Here is a 12,052-nt window from a genome sequence, read left to right as displayed (position 1 = left end):
CACCTCTCGGCCAAGTTCTCCTTCACATCTAGCTCCCCCTTCACGTTCTCCTTCATACACACACACACACCCCCACACACACCTCTCGGCCAAGTTCTCCTTCACATCCCAGCCCCCAGTCTCTCTTCTGGGTTCTCTTCACTGCCCTCCCACAGCCTCTCTCCTGGGTCCTTTTCACACACATCCCACAGTCTCTCCCAGGGTCTCTTCATACCCCCTACAGTCTCTCTCCCGAGGTTTCCACATCCCACCCCCAACAGTGTCTCTCCCAGGGTCTCCTTCACACAGACACACACCCAGAGTCTCTCTCCCGGGTTCTCTTCACACACACCCCCAGTCTCCTGGGGTCTCTTCACACACACACCCCCAGTCTCTCTCCTGGGGTCTCTGCACAAACACCCACAGTCTCTCTCTTGGAGTCTCTTCACACAGAGACACCCCCAGTCTCTCTCCTGGGGTCTCTTCACCCACCTGCCACAGTCTCTCCTGGGTTCTCCTTCCTCCCCCAGTCTCTCTCTCGGGGTCTTTTCATATCTCGGCTCCGTCACACAGGTCTACTTATCTGTCTCCTTGTTCTGGGTACCTTCCAGAGGGGAGCCTCAGGAGGTAAGCTCTCCGCCGTGCCCCGGCCCCCTTTCCCCTCCTGCACAGCAGCCCCCTCTGTGGCGGAGGGCTGGGTGTCAGGGTGCAGGCTGAGCAGCACACACTGGGGCGTGGCGGCTGCGGCGGCAGTGCTCCTTCTGCCCCGGGACTGGAGGGGCAATGCTGGTGGCTCTACCTACCGCCAGGCAGCCGCTCCCCTCCCGCAGCTGTGACCGGAGGAGGTAGGGTTCCGAATGCCACTGTCATTCCCACCCTGCCTGCTCCATCCTCCTCTGCCACGGGCGGGAGCTCAGGGAGGCTCTCAGGCGGGCCTGGCCTTGGGAGTTCCTCTGAGGCCTCGTCACCCCTGCACCCCTTTCCCACCCGGAGCCTGAGCTCACGGTGGGCAGCGAGGCAGAGGCAGAGGTCCACCCAGCCTGCCCCAAGGCAGAGTGCAGTGAGGTCTCAGGAGATGAGTAGGGAAGGGGGAGACCACGGTGGCTTCCTGGAGGCAGTGGCAGTTGGGCAGAGCCTCAGGCTCTTGCGCACAGATGGCGGTGGGAAGGGCATTCTAGGCAGAGGGAACAGTGCAAGCTAAGGCCGGGGAAGCACAGGGCATAGGCGGGGAGAGAGCCGATCCGGAACCTGGGAATTGAAAGTCTTACAGAGAGAGAAGGGTGGGCTGAGCGACAGGGCTGGGCCTCCCTCTGGCCTGCAGCCAAGGGTGCCAGGGGGTGACACAGAGGACACAGGGTCACCGTGTTTGCCTCACAGGGACCATGCCGTTCAGAAAGGTCCTTCTCTGGCCCCTGGGTGGTGGGCTGCCTGACCCTGGGCTCCACAGGGTGGGGTGGGGGCTGGCCTGGCATAGGGGGGCCTGAGGCATAGGGGTGGGCGCTGGGCTGACCAGGCCCTGCTGTTTTCCAGGGGCCAGGCCCAAGAGGACGCAGAGGCTGAGCGCAGAGACCTGGGACCTGCTGAGGCCCCCCCTGGAGCAGGTGAGCAGGGCTCAGGGGCGGGCGGGCTGGGTGGCACCTGGAGACAGGTTAGAGGTAGAGCCGTGGCCCCAGGGTAATGGGTTGGCACACAGTGTTTGCTCAGCACCCTCCCCTCCGTCCTGCCACCGCTGCAAAATAAATGGGCCCTCGATGCCTGAGCCCAGGAGGGCCCATCTGCTGCCATCCCCCGCTGGTCCCTTGAGGCCCCTGCTCCCCTGCAACCACCACCCACCTTCTCGGCCTCCTCCCTGGGGGGCCAAGGCGCCGTCAGTACACACAACAGACCCCCCGGGCCCCCACACAGCTGCTGTGTGGCCAGTTTCCTGGCAGACCCACAGGCAGGGCCGCAGCTCAGTCAGCTCACTGCTCTCTCTACCCTGAGGTGGCTCGAAGCTGTTACAGGTGGAGAAATAGCTAGAGTTCAGCCAAGTCAGGGCCTGGCAGGCTGGGGGCCTGGGCCGGCTCTGCCTGCAGGCCGGAAAGGTGCCATCTGTCCAGGGGTGGACTCCCCTGAGCCCCTGTGCAGCTGGGTCTAGTGGTGCTGGGACAAGGCTCAGGCAGGTCCTGTCACCACTTCCGTGAGAAGGGTGACATGCCAGGTGGCTGAGCAGCTCACCTAGAGCCACGTGCCCCTGGACGGCCATCCAGTGCCCCCCCCCACCTCCCTTTGCCCTCGCTGGCCTCTCCCTCTGCAGAGCCTGAGCACCAGCCTCATGCGTCTATCTCCTGGGGCACCTGCCTGCCCTCCCCGAAAGGTCCAGGAGAGGGGAGGCGTATGGGGGTGTTGCTAGTGGCCCCTCCGTGTCCAGCCTTCTCCCCTCCCCAGGAGCAGAATGGAGACAGCCACCACGCCGGGGACTGGCGGGGGCCAGGCCGGGACTCGCTCCCCCTGCCGGTAAGGAGTAGGAAGTACCAGGAGGGGCCGGACACTGCTGAGCGGAGGCCCCGGGAGGGCGGCCACTCCCCTCTGGACAGCGCGGATGTCAGGGTGCAGGTGCCTCATGCAGTAAGTGGGGCGCCCCGAAGGCATGGCTGGGCTGGGAAGGAGACATGTCTGAAAACCACATGGCACCCCCACCCCCACCATACAGCAGAGCTGGCCTGGGAGCCCAGCTGGGGTTGGTCACGGGGAGACAGAGGACCGTCCACCCCCAGGTGGCAGGAGCTAGGTCATGGACAGTGGCATTGCAGGGACAGGGCGAGGATGGCGGCCCAGATTGGATCCTCTCTGCCTCCATCGGGGGTCCTTGAGAGAGGACCCTGCCCCCTGAACCTTGGGTCCTCGTGTGTAAACGGGGCCATTACTGATCTGTGTCGTTCTTGTTGGGAGGCCTGGCCCTGCCCCTCCCCTCTGTGCGCCACCCCCCCGCAGGTCCAGGTGGTGCAGGGACTTCTCGACCAGCACGGATGGGGGGCTTTGGGGTCTGAGGAGGTGCAGCCAGGCATGGTCTGAGGGCCCAGAGACCTCATCCTGGGGCAGGGGTGGGGAGCAGGGCAGGGCTGGCGTCAGAAGGTGGGAACACGCTAGGCTAGGCAGGGTCGGTGTTCTGGAGGGGGCCCTGGTGGAAGGAGCTCAGGGGGAGGTAAGAAGTGGGGCAAAGGACCAGTGTGGTGGGAGCTGAGGGCCAGGGATAGCCTTGGACTCCAGGGCACTGGGGAGCCACAGAGCAGGAAGGGGCCTGGCCTGTGCTCCACCAGACTCCCCCTCGCCTGCGCCTGGCCACCTGGGGACTGTATTTCCAGGGCCGGGCAGGAGCCAAACACCCAGCCTAGGCCAGACTCCCTGGAAGGGTTAGGACAGCAGCTCCAGTGCCCTCTGGAGGCGGATGCAGCACGGTGCCTCATGTGTGCAGACTCACACGTGAACACGCACCGGGACACGCACACAGGTCACTCTAGCGGCCTGCACACCCGGGCTGGTCGGGGAAGCCATGGCCTCGGGTGCCCTGGGGCAGCCGGGCTGAGGCGGGGCAGCAGAGCCTGCACCCCCAGCTACCTGGGTAACTTGTGTCTTTCTGTGAGTCACGGTACCCCTCAGCTGTACCAGCCTCCCTGCAGGAGGGCTATTTTTAAAGTTTCCTCGAAAAGGCAGCCAGCAGCAAGCATTTCCCCCACCCTGTCTTGTTCTCCCCGTGTTCGGCTGGAGTACGGGGAGGTGATGGGCAGGCATACCTGGCCCCGAGTCCAGCCCACCTCTCACCCTGGGGGCTTCAGGGATGTTGTTTAATTTCTTGGCCTCTTGTCTATCACGGGGGCCGGTGAGACCATGGGAGGGGGCGCTGGACACCCACTGGCCTGTTCCCCTCGGAAGCCAACGGCCGTCATAACGGAGGCCACTCAGCCCGACGGTGGTGGGTGTCAGGCCACACTGGCCGATGCCAAGGGCGACCCCGGAATGGAAAGGACCCCGACCCCTGCCGTTCCTCATCAGCTCCCGCAGCCCCTGCCCCAGGGCCAGGGCGGCTGCTCCCAGGCTGGCCACCTTTGGAAAGAAGCCAGGGGCCTCGGGGTCAGAGCGGGAAAGTGCTTTTCAGATCGGCTCCCATCCACTGTCCCTGCAGCTGAGTGTGAGCCCTGCTGCCGTGCGGGGACATCCACGGCAGTGTTTGAGGAGCGTGCGTGCGTGCGTGCGTGTGCGTGCGTGTGTGTGTGTGTGTGTGTGTGTGTGAGGGCGGGGACTGGGAGGGCCCTTGTCAGACTCCTCCTTAAGCACCGGGCTAAGAGCTCCGTGTGTCCGGGAGCGAGGCAGGCAGCAGTGGTGGCAGCGGGCGGTGGGCTCTCCGAGGTCTCGCCTTTCCCGGGAGCGGCCTGCCCGGCATCCTGCACTGACCCCCGGCCACCCTCTGGTGAGAGCCCTGTGACCCGGTGTGCATGTGGGTCCCACGGGGAGTCCTGGACCTGGTGGGGGCTCCAGTGGGTTCAGGCAGCAGAGCCCTTCTCCTGGGGCTCCGAGCCCCCCAGAGGGGCTGAGCCTGGGTGGGCTGGGGGCTGGAGAGGGCGAGTGGGTAGAGGGGTGGGGGAACAGTCAGCTGGGTGGTGAGAGGTCAACGGGGTGGACATGCCTAGGTCAGTGGCATGGGCGTGTGGTCAGCTGGGTAGGCAGTCAGCAGGGTGGGTGGTCAGAGGGTGAGCGGTCAGCAGGGTGCGTGAGCGGTCAGCAGGGCAGGTGGTCAGTGCTGGGCAGGCGAGGGGTCAGTGGGGTGGCAGAGTGGTCAGCGGGCTGGGTAGCCAGTGGGCAGACGGGCAGTCAGCCAGATGGGTGTGTCGTCAGCTCCCTGGCAGCCTCATCAGGGCAGGTAGGGGGAGGCATCAGCAGAGTTCCAGCCCTTTCTGCACGTTCCCTGCTGCCTGGCCCGGCCATCTCCCCACCCAGCCTGGGCTCCGGGGCAGCCCAAGGACTGGCCGGGGGGCTGGGAGGGCAGACCCGGCCTGGGGGAGGGGCAGGTCTTTGTGACCCGGGTGAAGCTTCTCCTACTCAGTAGGAGGAACTGGGGTTAAACTAAAGCAGAAGAGACTCGAAACTTTAGGAAGAACCGTGAGACCTTCGGGAAGGAAAGAACCAGGGTGTGGGGCAAAAGTGAGGGCATGTGTGCCTGCAAGGTCCGCTCTCCGAGGTCTCGCCTTGCCCAGGAGTGGCCTGGCATGGTTCACGGGGTCCCTGGGTCACCTGGGGGAGCCCAGCTCCAGGCCAGACACAGGGGCCAGGGCATGATTGTCCTTCCAAGTGGGCGACGGCTGAGCCCATCCCCACCTGGCAGGGCCCGAGACATCCTGGAGCAGCCCCCGTTCTGGGCCGTGAGGCCCATGCCCCGGGGGTAGCCCACATCGTCCTTCCCCCCGCACCCCCCGCTGGTGCTCAGGGAGACACTGTCCTCCCCGCTGGCCATCCCCTCTGCACCTCTGCAGGACCGTAGGACAACAAAGCCCTTCACGGCCTGGAGCCTCCCCGCCTGCCTTGGCCCTGGGCCTGCCCCTGGGGAGGGGGCACCCTGAGAGCCCTGAGTTGGGGCAGGGTCTCACCTCCTTGCTGCCACCTGCTGGCTTGCGCAGGCATAGCAGGCCCAGCTTGGCCACCGACCCCTCACCCTCCTCCACCCCACTTGCTGCCCTCATGGCCCGGGCCAGGCCAGCACCGTCCGAGGCTGGTCCTACCATTTGCCACGTGTGCCCTCAGGCCGGCGGTTCACCTCTGTGGAAGGGGTGAGCCTGGTGACGGCAGTCGCGCTTCGGGCCATTGGGAGTTGGGGGTCACACATTTTGGCAGTCCCGGCTCCGGGGCCTGTCTGCTGACCTGGCCTCTCCCATCTGTTCACCCCCACTCAGCAAGGCCTGTGCCATCACGCGGAGTGGCCGGGGTGGCAGTGATCCTGTGGGGGGTGGGTGTGGGGTAGGGGGCGCTGAGGGCAGGCTGGCCAGAGAAGGGCACTGACCTGGCCCCGCCCCCAGGGCCTCCTGCGGGCCCTGTCCTCGGACGAGGAGTGTTTCTTCGACCTGCTGAGCAAGTCCCAGAGTGGCCGTATGGACGACCAGCGCTGCCCCCTGGAGGACGGCCAGGCTGGTGCCGCCCCCACACTGGAGGAGCGCATGGGTGAGCCCCCTCCTAGCCAGGCCCGGGCACAGGCGGGCGTGGGGCTCAGGGTTCCCGTCCCTCCACCCTGGGGTGGCCGCACAGCCCGCTGCAGAGACGCACAAGGAACCACTGCGCTGCCGCAGCTGGGAGCTGGCCGGCAGCCGCGGGCTCCAAGTCCCCACATGGGGCCACATGGCCTTCGGGGCGGGCAGATCACCTCCAAGTGCCCCTTGTCACCGGAGCTGCCCCTCCCTCCCTGCTGGGCCCGAGCCGACGTCATGCAGCATCCTGGGCAAGCGTATAATTACCTCGCCACCCACCGGAACATGCACGTCGGGGCCTGGGGCAGGCGTGGGAGGTGGGGCCGCCCCTTCTGTCACCTCCTGACAGCCGGGGCCCGCAGCACACTCACACCACCCACAGGGCACAGCGGGCAGGTTGGCTTCACAGAGCCAAGAACTCCGGCCTCACCCTGCAGCAAGCAGAGTCTGCGGGGAGCCCCCACCCCCGCCTGCTCCAAGGGCCCAGCCTGGTGCGAGCACAGCCCCCCGGAGCCCGCACTAGCCTCACCCTCTGTCCCCTGCAGCCCAGTCCTCGCTGACGGCCTCCCCACAGACTGAGGAGTTCTTCGACTTCATCGCCAGCTCTCAGAATCGCCGGCTGGACGACCAGCGGGCCAGCGTGGGCAGCCTGCCTGGGCTGCGCATCACCCACAACAACCTGGGCCACCTACACAGCGAGAGCGACCCCCCGGAGCCAGGGGACGAGTTCTTCAACATGCTCATCAAGTGCCAGGTAGGCCTGCAGCCTCCAAGGCCCGCTGCCCCAGGCCCACTTGGGCCACCTAGCCGAGAGCCAACTGCCCATCCCTTCTACCTGCAGTGGTGGTACCCCTGCTGTGCAAAGGGGCGGGGCTGACACAGCCTGGGCATCCTCGGGGTGCTGGGGTCTGGAGCCACCCCAGGCAGGCACCCCAACCAGACCCAGACGTGGCCACCCTTCCTGGTGCAGGAGCTGGGAGCAGAGGGGTCACCAGGTCCTCAGGCTCACGGCCTCCACAACTGGATGGAGAAAAACCAGAGCTGGGGGTGCCCCAGCAGGGGCGGGGCAGGGAGCCCCCACGGCCGGGCAGCTGGAGGTGTCCCCGAGGAGAGGCACCCGGCCCAGGTCTTGAGAGCTGCCCGAGACTGGTGGGGTGCAGGCCGAGGGTGGTCAGGGTCAGGGCACCAAGCCAGGCAGCGAAGGCGGAGGGGCCACTCAGGAGCAGAGGCCAGGCAGTGTGCAGCCAGGTGCCTGCAGAGGTTGGGGTGCCTGCCCTAGGCACTGCGGCAGCCCTGGGTGCCCCCCACTGGGATGGAGGGGAGAGAGGCGGGGTGCGGGGGGCAGGAGGGCATGAGCTGCTGAGCCGCCTGCACCCCGTCACCGCACCCCATTACTGCAGGCCCCCGCCTGGCACCGGGGCAGGGCAGAGTGGCAGGCAGGGCTCGGGCTCAGGAAACCTCCAGCAAAGTGTCCGTAGAGGACACGGTCTGCAGAGCTGGCTCTCGTTCCCACAGAGGGGAGGACGGCTCCGCCTCCATCAGGACCCTCCCGAGGGGACCAGCGTGTGCCCTCCACACGCATGCACCTTCCAGTGGCTACGCCGGCTCCCGCACAACCTGCTTCAGGCCCTGCAGAGAAGCCCCCGTGCCACCTCGGTCCCCGCCACCCCTGCCGCCTGACCCGAGGGTAACTCGGGCACAGGGCCTGCTGGGGGCCTCCTTTCTGCAGCCTTTGGGAGCTGCAGCCCCCAGCCCGCCTAGGGACAGCATCAGGCAAACAGGCCCAGGCGGGCAGCTCCAGCCACCTGGAGGACAGTGCCAAGGCCAGCCACGCTCTAGCGGGCGACTATGAACACCAGGCTGGGTGACCCAGCTCTGGAAGCTGTTCTCAGGGTCATGCACACGAGCCCAAAGCCGGGCAAGCCTCCACCGAGGCCCCTCTAAGCTGATGGGCCACCTCTGCTGTGACTCCTGAGCCCACTGACTGAGGGGTCCGGTGCAGGATGGGCACCCCTAGGCAGGGTGGACCGTCATACAGGCAGGATGGGCCCCCACAGGCGGGACGGGCGCCCACAGGCTGGACAGGCCCCCACAGGCGGGGCGGGCTATCACAGGTGGGGTGGGCCCACACAGGCCGGACAGGCCCCCACAGGCGGGATGGTCCGTCACAGGCCGGATGGGCCCCCACAGGCCGGAGAGGCCCCCACAGGCGGGGCGGGCTCCCACAGACACCAAACTCGTATGTGTCTGCCCAGGCCTCCAGGATCGATGACCAGCGCTGCCCGCCGCCCACTGTGCCCCCACGAGGCCCCACCATGCCAGATGAGGATTTCTTCAGCCTTGTCCAGAGGGTGCAGGCCAAGCGCATGGACGAGCAACGGGTGGACCTTGCCACCAGCCCTGAGCAGGAGACCACCGGGCCGCCTGAGCCACAGCAGCAGGTCCCGCCCGGCGCCAGCTAAGGCCTCAGCCTCGAGGCTGGTGAGCCCCCCACCTGCAGCCAGGGCCACCCTGCCCCATTCCTGAACTCAGGGGCTCACATTACCACAGATATGCTTGGCTCCCGAGAAGCCAAACCTTCCCGAGGCCAAGGCTGGGGCAAGCTCTGGGCCCCTACCCTGGCCCTTGCTGCTGAGCCGGACATGGGCCGTGACCCCACGTGTCCCCCTCCCAGACGGCACGCTCGGGCCAGGAGCTGCCAGGGGAGGGGAGGGCATAATCTCTCCCAGGACCTCCCGCCTGGTAGTCAGCCTCCTGCAGGCCTGCCCACCTACCCTGCCCCTGCACAGGCTGGGCCCGCCCTCGGCATGTCAGCCCCAGGCCCTGGTGCTGCCCAGCCCCCCCACACCCACTCCCTGCCCCTCTGGGCTCCTTTCGGATTACCCAGGAAATACGGAGACTCCGCTGTGGTCTCCAAGCCCCCAGGTCTATCGGAAGCCTCTCCTGCAGTCTCGCCAGCTGGGCGTTTCTATCCTGGATGGAGCTCGGCTCCTGGAGCCGTCTGGGGGTGGCCAGGGGCAGTTTGCTGGGACCCTGGCCCCTCCCCTCACTCCCGCCAGGCTGGAGGGAGCACAGGGAGGAGGAACGGAGAGCCTGCCCTGACCAGGCAGAGGGGCCCTAGCCTGGCCGGGCAGCAGAAATGGGGTCCCCTGGCCAGAGTCCCCCTAGTCCCCACAGGCCCCAGGCTCGGCCTGCTTCCCTGAAGCCGAGGGAGTCCAGCAGCAGCTGTGAGTCCCCTTGAAGCCCCTGATCCTGAGCCTGACCTTGGCGGGCATCTAGCACTGTACCCAGATTGTGCCAAGGAGGCCTCTGTGGGCGTGGCCCAAGTGGTGGGTCCGAGGCCAGCAGGGCCAGGCCCAGGGGAGCTCCTGCTCCCCATCCCCCAGTCCTGGTCGAGCAGGCACGGGGCGGGGTCTCCAGACACTGAGACAGGGCCTTGGTTGCCCCAGCAGTCTGCCCCTCCCAGCCCCTGTCCGGCTCACGGTCTGGGGGCCCATGCCGGGGCTGGTGCCAGCCTGGGCAGGGGTCCTGCTTGGGGCAGGGAGGTGGCCTGGAGCCTGCCCTGTGGCCGTTCTGGGGCAGGAGGCTGAGGACCAGCCCTGGGCTCCGGGCAGTGGCCTGATGGGGGGCGGTACCCCAAGGTCAGGGCAGGTGTGTGGCCGGGCGGGGTGTGGGCTCCAGGTGGGCGGGACGCCTGCGCACTTGAATGTACGTGTGTTTGTTTATTGCCCACGCGTCCGCCACGTTAGCGGGTTGTTTCCAACCCAGCAGGTACATTGTTTTCCGGTTTTTCTTGAAAAAATAAAGTCTGCCCAGTGAGGCCGCCGTGTCGGGGCGTGACAAGGGCGTGGGCTGTCAGTGATGCGCATTCGGCCACAAGGCCCCCTCGCCCTTGCACCCCCAGAGAAGCCAAGCAGCCAGAGCCTCCACTGGTGTGAATGGGGTGCAGGGACAGGGTGTACCCGCACCCCTCAGCCCCTCCCCACAGCCAGCTGGTGCCCCCAGCACTGACCACAGGCCCTGCCAGAACTTCCCCCCACTCTAGACACGGAGACGGAAATGGCGGGGCAGCCCGCTCCCCACCCACCACCACGCATACCTGGGGGAGCAGATACTATGTCCCGACCCTGGGTCCTGACACCCTGGGACCTTGCCTGGGCCATAGCCACCACTCTGTAGGTTCTCCACATTCCCAGGGGCCAGGCCACCTCACAGATAAGGGGACAGAGACAAGGCCGAGATCTCCCACCCCAGCCTGCTTGGGGCATCCCCCATCAGAGGGGACAGGGACACAGCTTAAAGTTGGTGTTTAGAGGGGCAGTTCACCCCAAGGGAGGGGCCGGGGGCCAGAATGAGGCTCAAGAATGCGTGAGAGGAGGCGTGTCTGGTGGTCAGGACCCTGGTGGTGTGGCCCTCTCTTCAGGGATGGGGACATGTGAGGGTGGAGCTGATTGGAGATGCTGCAGAACAGCTGGGAGACCCCCAGACACGGACGTGCTGGACAGTGGGGACAAGGCAGGAGGGGACCTGCAGAGGGGCCAGGGCAGAGCCAGACCACAGGCCAGGAGGAGCAGTGGATGGGACCTCGCACAGCCCTTCCCGGAAGTGTGGCTATGGGGGTGGACAGGCAGGAATGGCCAGGGCCAAGGAGAGGCTACCTTTCCTGCTGAGATAGAGAAGACCAGGCGGGTGTGGGGCTGTCGGGCTGGCGAAGGAGAGGGCCCAAGGGGCCACCGAGACAGCGGTTTCTCTGAGCTATTTCCCAGTGTCCCACGGAGCCCCAGCTCTGAGGGAATGGGTTCTACAGTGAGTCTGGTGAGCACTCAATACAAGTTGTCCTCTGAGGCTCAGAGGCCTGGGGAGGAAAGACTGTGAATCCCCGCAGCAGGGTGTCCCAAGTGCGTCCTGGCCTTGTCCATCCTCCCACAGACCACGCGTGGGGAATGCCGGCCATGGAACGCAGCCTAAACACGGCTCCTAATTTGACCCTGGGTGGGGCAGGGGGGGACACCACAATAGAGGGAGGGCCTCTGACTGTGGGGGGAGGTGGGAGCAAGGCTGAGGCTGACTCACCCATGCCAGAGTGGGCTCCAGCCATGTCTTGGGACCAGGGATCCTGGGACCAGAGCCCTGTGGGATGGCAACACCCAAACCCCAGGCCTCGGTTTCCCTATCCATAAAGCGGAGGACTGGCCTGGGCTGCCCTCCTAGATCTGGCCAGCTCCTGGGCCTACGTCCCTAAGTTCCCAGGAACCAACCAAACGCACCCAGACCGCCTGGCTGCTGGATCCCCAGGAGGCACCACCAGCCAGTGCCCGTGGTGCCCTGTGGGCCCAGCTCAGGGATGACAGGCTCCCAAACGGCAGAGGCTAGGGCGGGGATAATAAAGGGTTGTTCACGAGGAGAAGGACGGGAGATAATTGAGTTGGAGCAGACCCTGAAGGTGGCAAGAACAATGGGCGCGCCCCCAGCCTCCTGCCGCCCGGGCTCCACTCGGGTGACACCGGGTAATAACCGCCCCGTGCCCCCGCCCCACGCCAGCTGCGCCCCCAGCCTCCCGCCGCCCAGAGCTGAGTGTTCTTCCCTGCGGCTGTGTGTGTTGAAGGTCACACAGTGCACAACACTCTGGGAATAAACTCGTTTATGTAAACACAGGAACATCCTGAGCATAGTCAAACACGGCGGAGACAAACGGCACCCCCCCGATGGCCTATGGAGGCACCCCACCACCCCAGAGAGGAACTGAGCCCCTCGCCTGCACTCCCTGCGAGTCTCCCTGGCCGCAGCGGTGTGCAGTGGGTCACATGGTGCTCCACGGGCCATCGAGGGTCAGGGCCAGGGCCATGCTGTGGGGCGTCAGG

At 66.3% G+C, this 12,052-nt stretch overlaps 1 protein-coding gene across 1 annotated transcript in view; it reads left to right on the top strand.

Moving 5' to 3' along the window:
- Window positions 1-8,703, top strand: part of GPSM1 (G protein signaling modulator 1) — a 20,243-nt gene extending 11,540 nt beyond the window's left edge. Inside the window, exons 9-13 of the mRNA XM_023742648.1 lie at window positions 1,510-1,580; window positions 2,407-2,586; window positions 6,027-6,168; window positions 6,737-6,945; window positions 8,447-8,703. Of these exons, the coding sequence (XP_023598416.1) occupies window positions 1,510-1,580; window positions 2,407-2,586; window positions 6,027-6,168; window positions 6,737-6,945; window positions 8,447-8,653 (809 nt within the window). The 3' untranslated portion in view covers window positions 8,654-8,703. The remainder of the gene's footprint in view (window positions 1-1,509; window positions 1,581-2,406; window positions 2,587-6,026; window positions 6,169-6,736; window positions 6,946-8,446) is intronic.
- The last annotated feature ends 3,349 nt before the right edge of the window (window positions 8,704-12,052 follow it).

The sequence above is a fragment of the Trichechus manatus genome, unplaced genomic scaffold (genome assembly GCF_000243295.1).
Source record: "Trichechus manatus latirostris isolate Lorelei unplaced genomic scaffold, TriManLat1.0 scaffold00214, whole genome shotgun sequence".
Lineage (NCBI taxonomy): Eukaryota > Metazoa > Chordata > Mammalia > Sirenia > Trichechidae > Trichechus > Trichechus manatus.
Note: the sequence above shows the minus strand (reverse complement) of the source record. Positions and strands in the feature narration are given on the sequence as shown.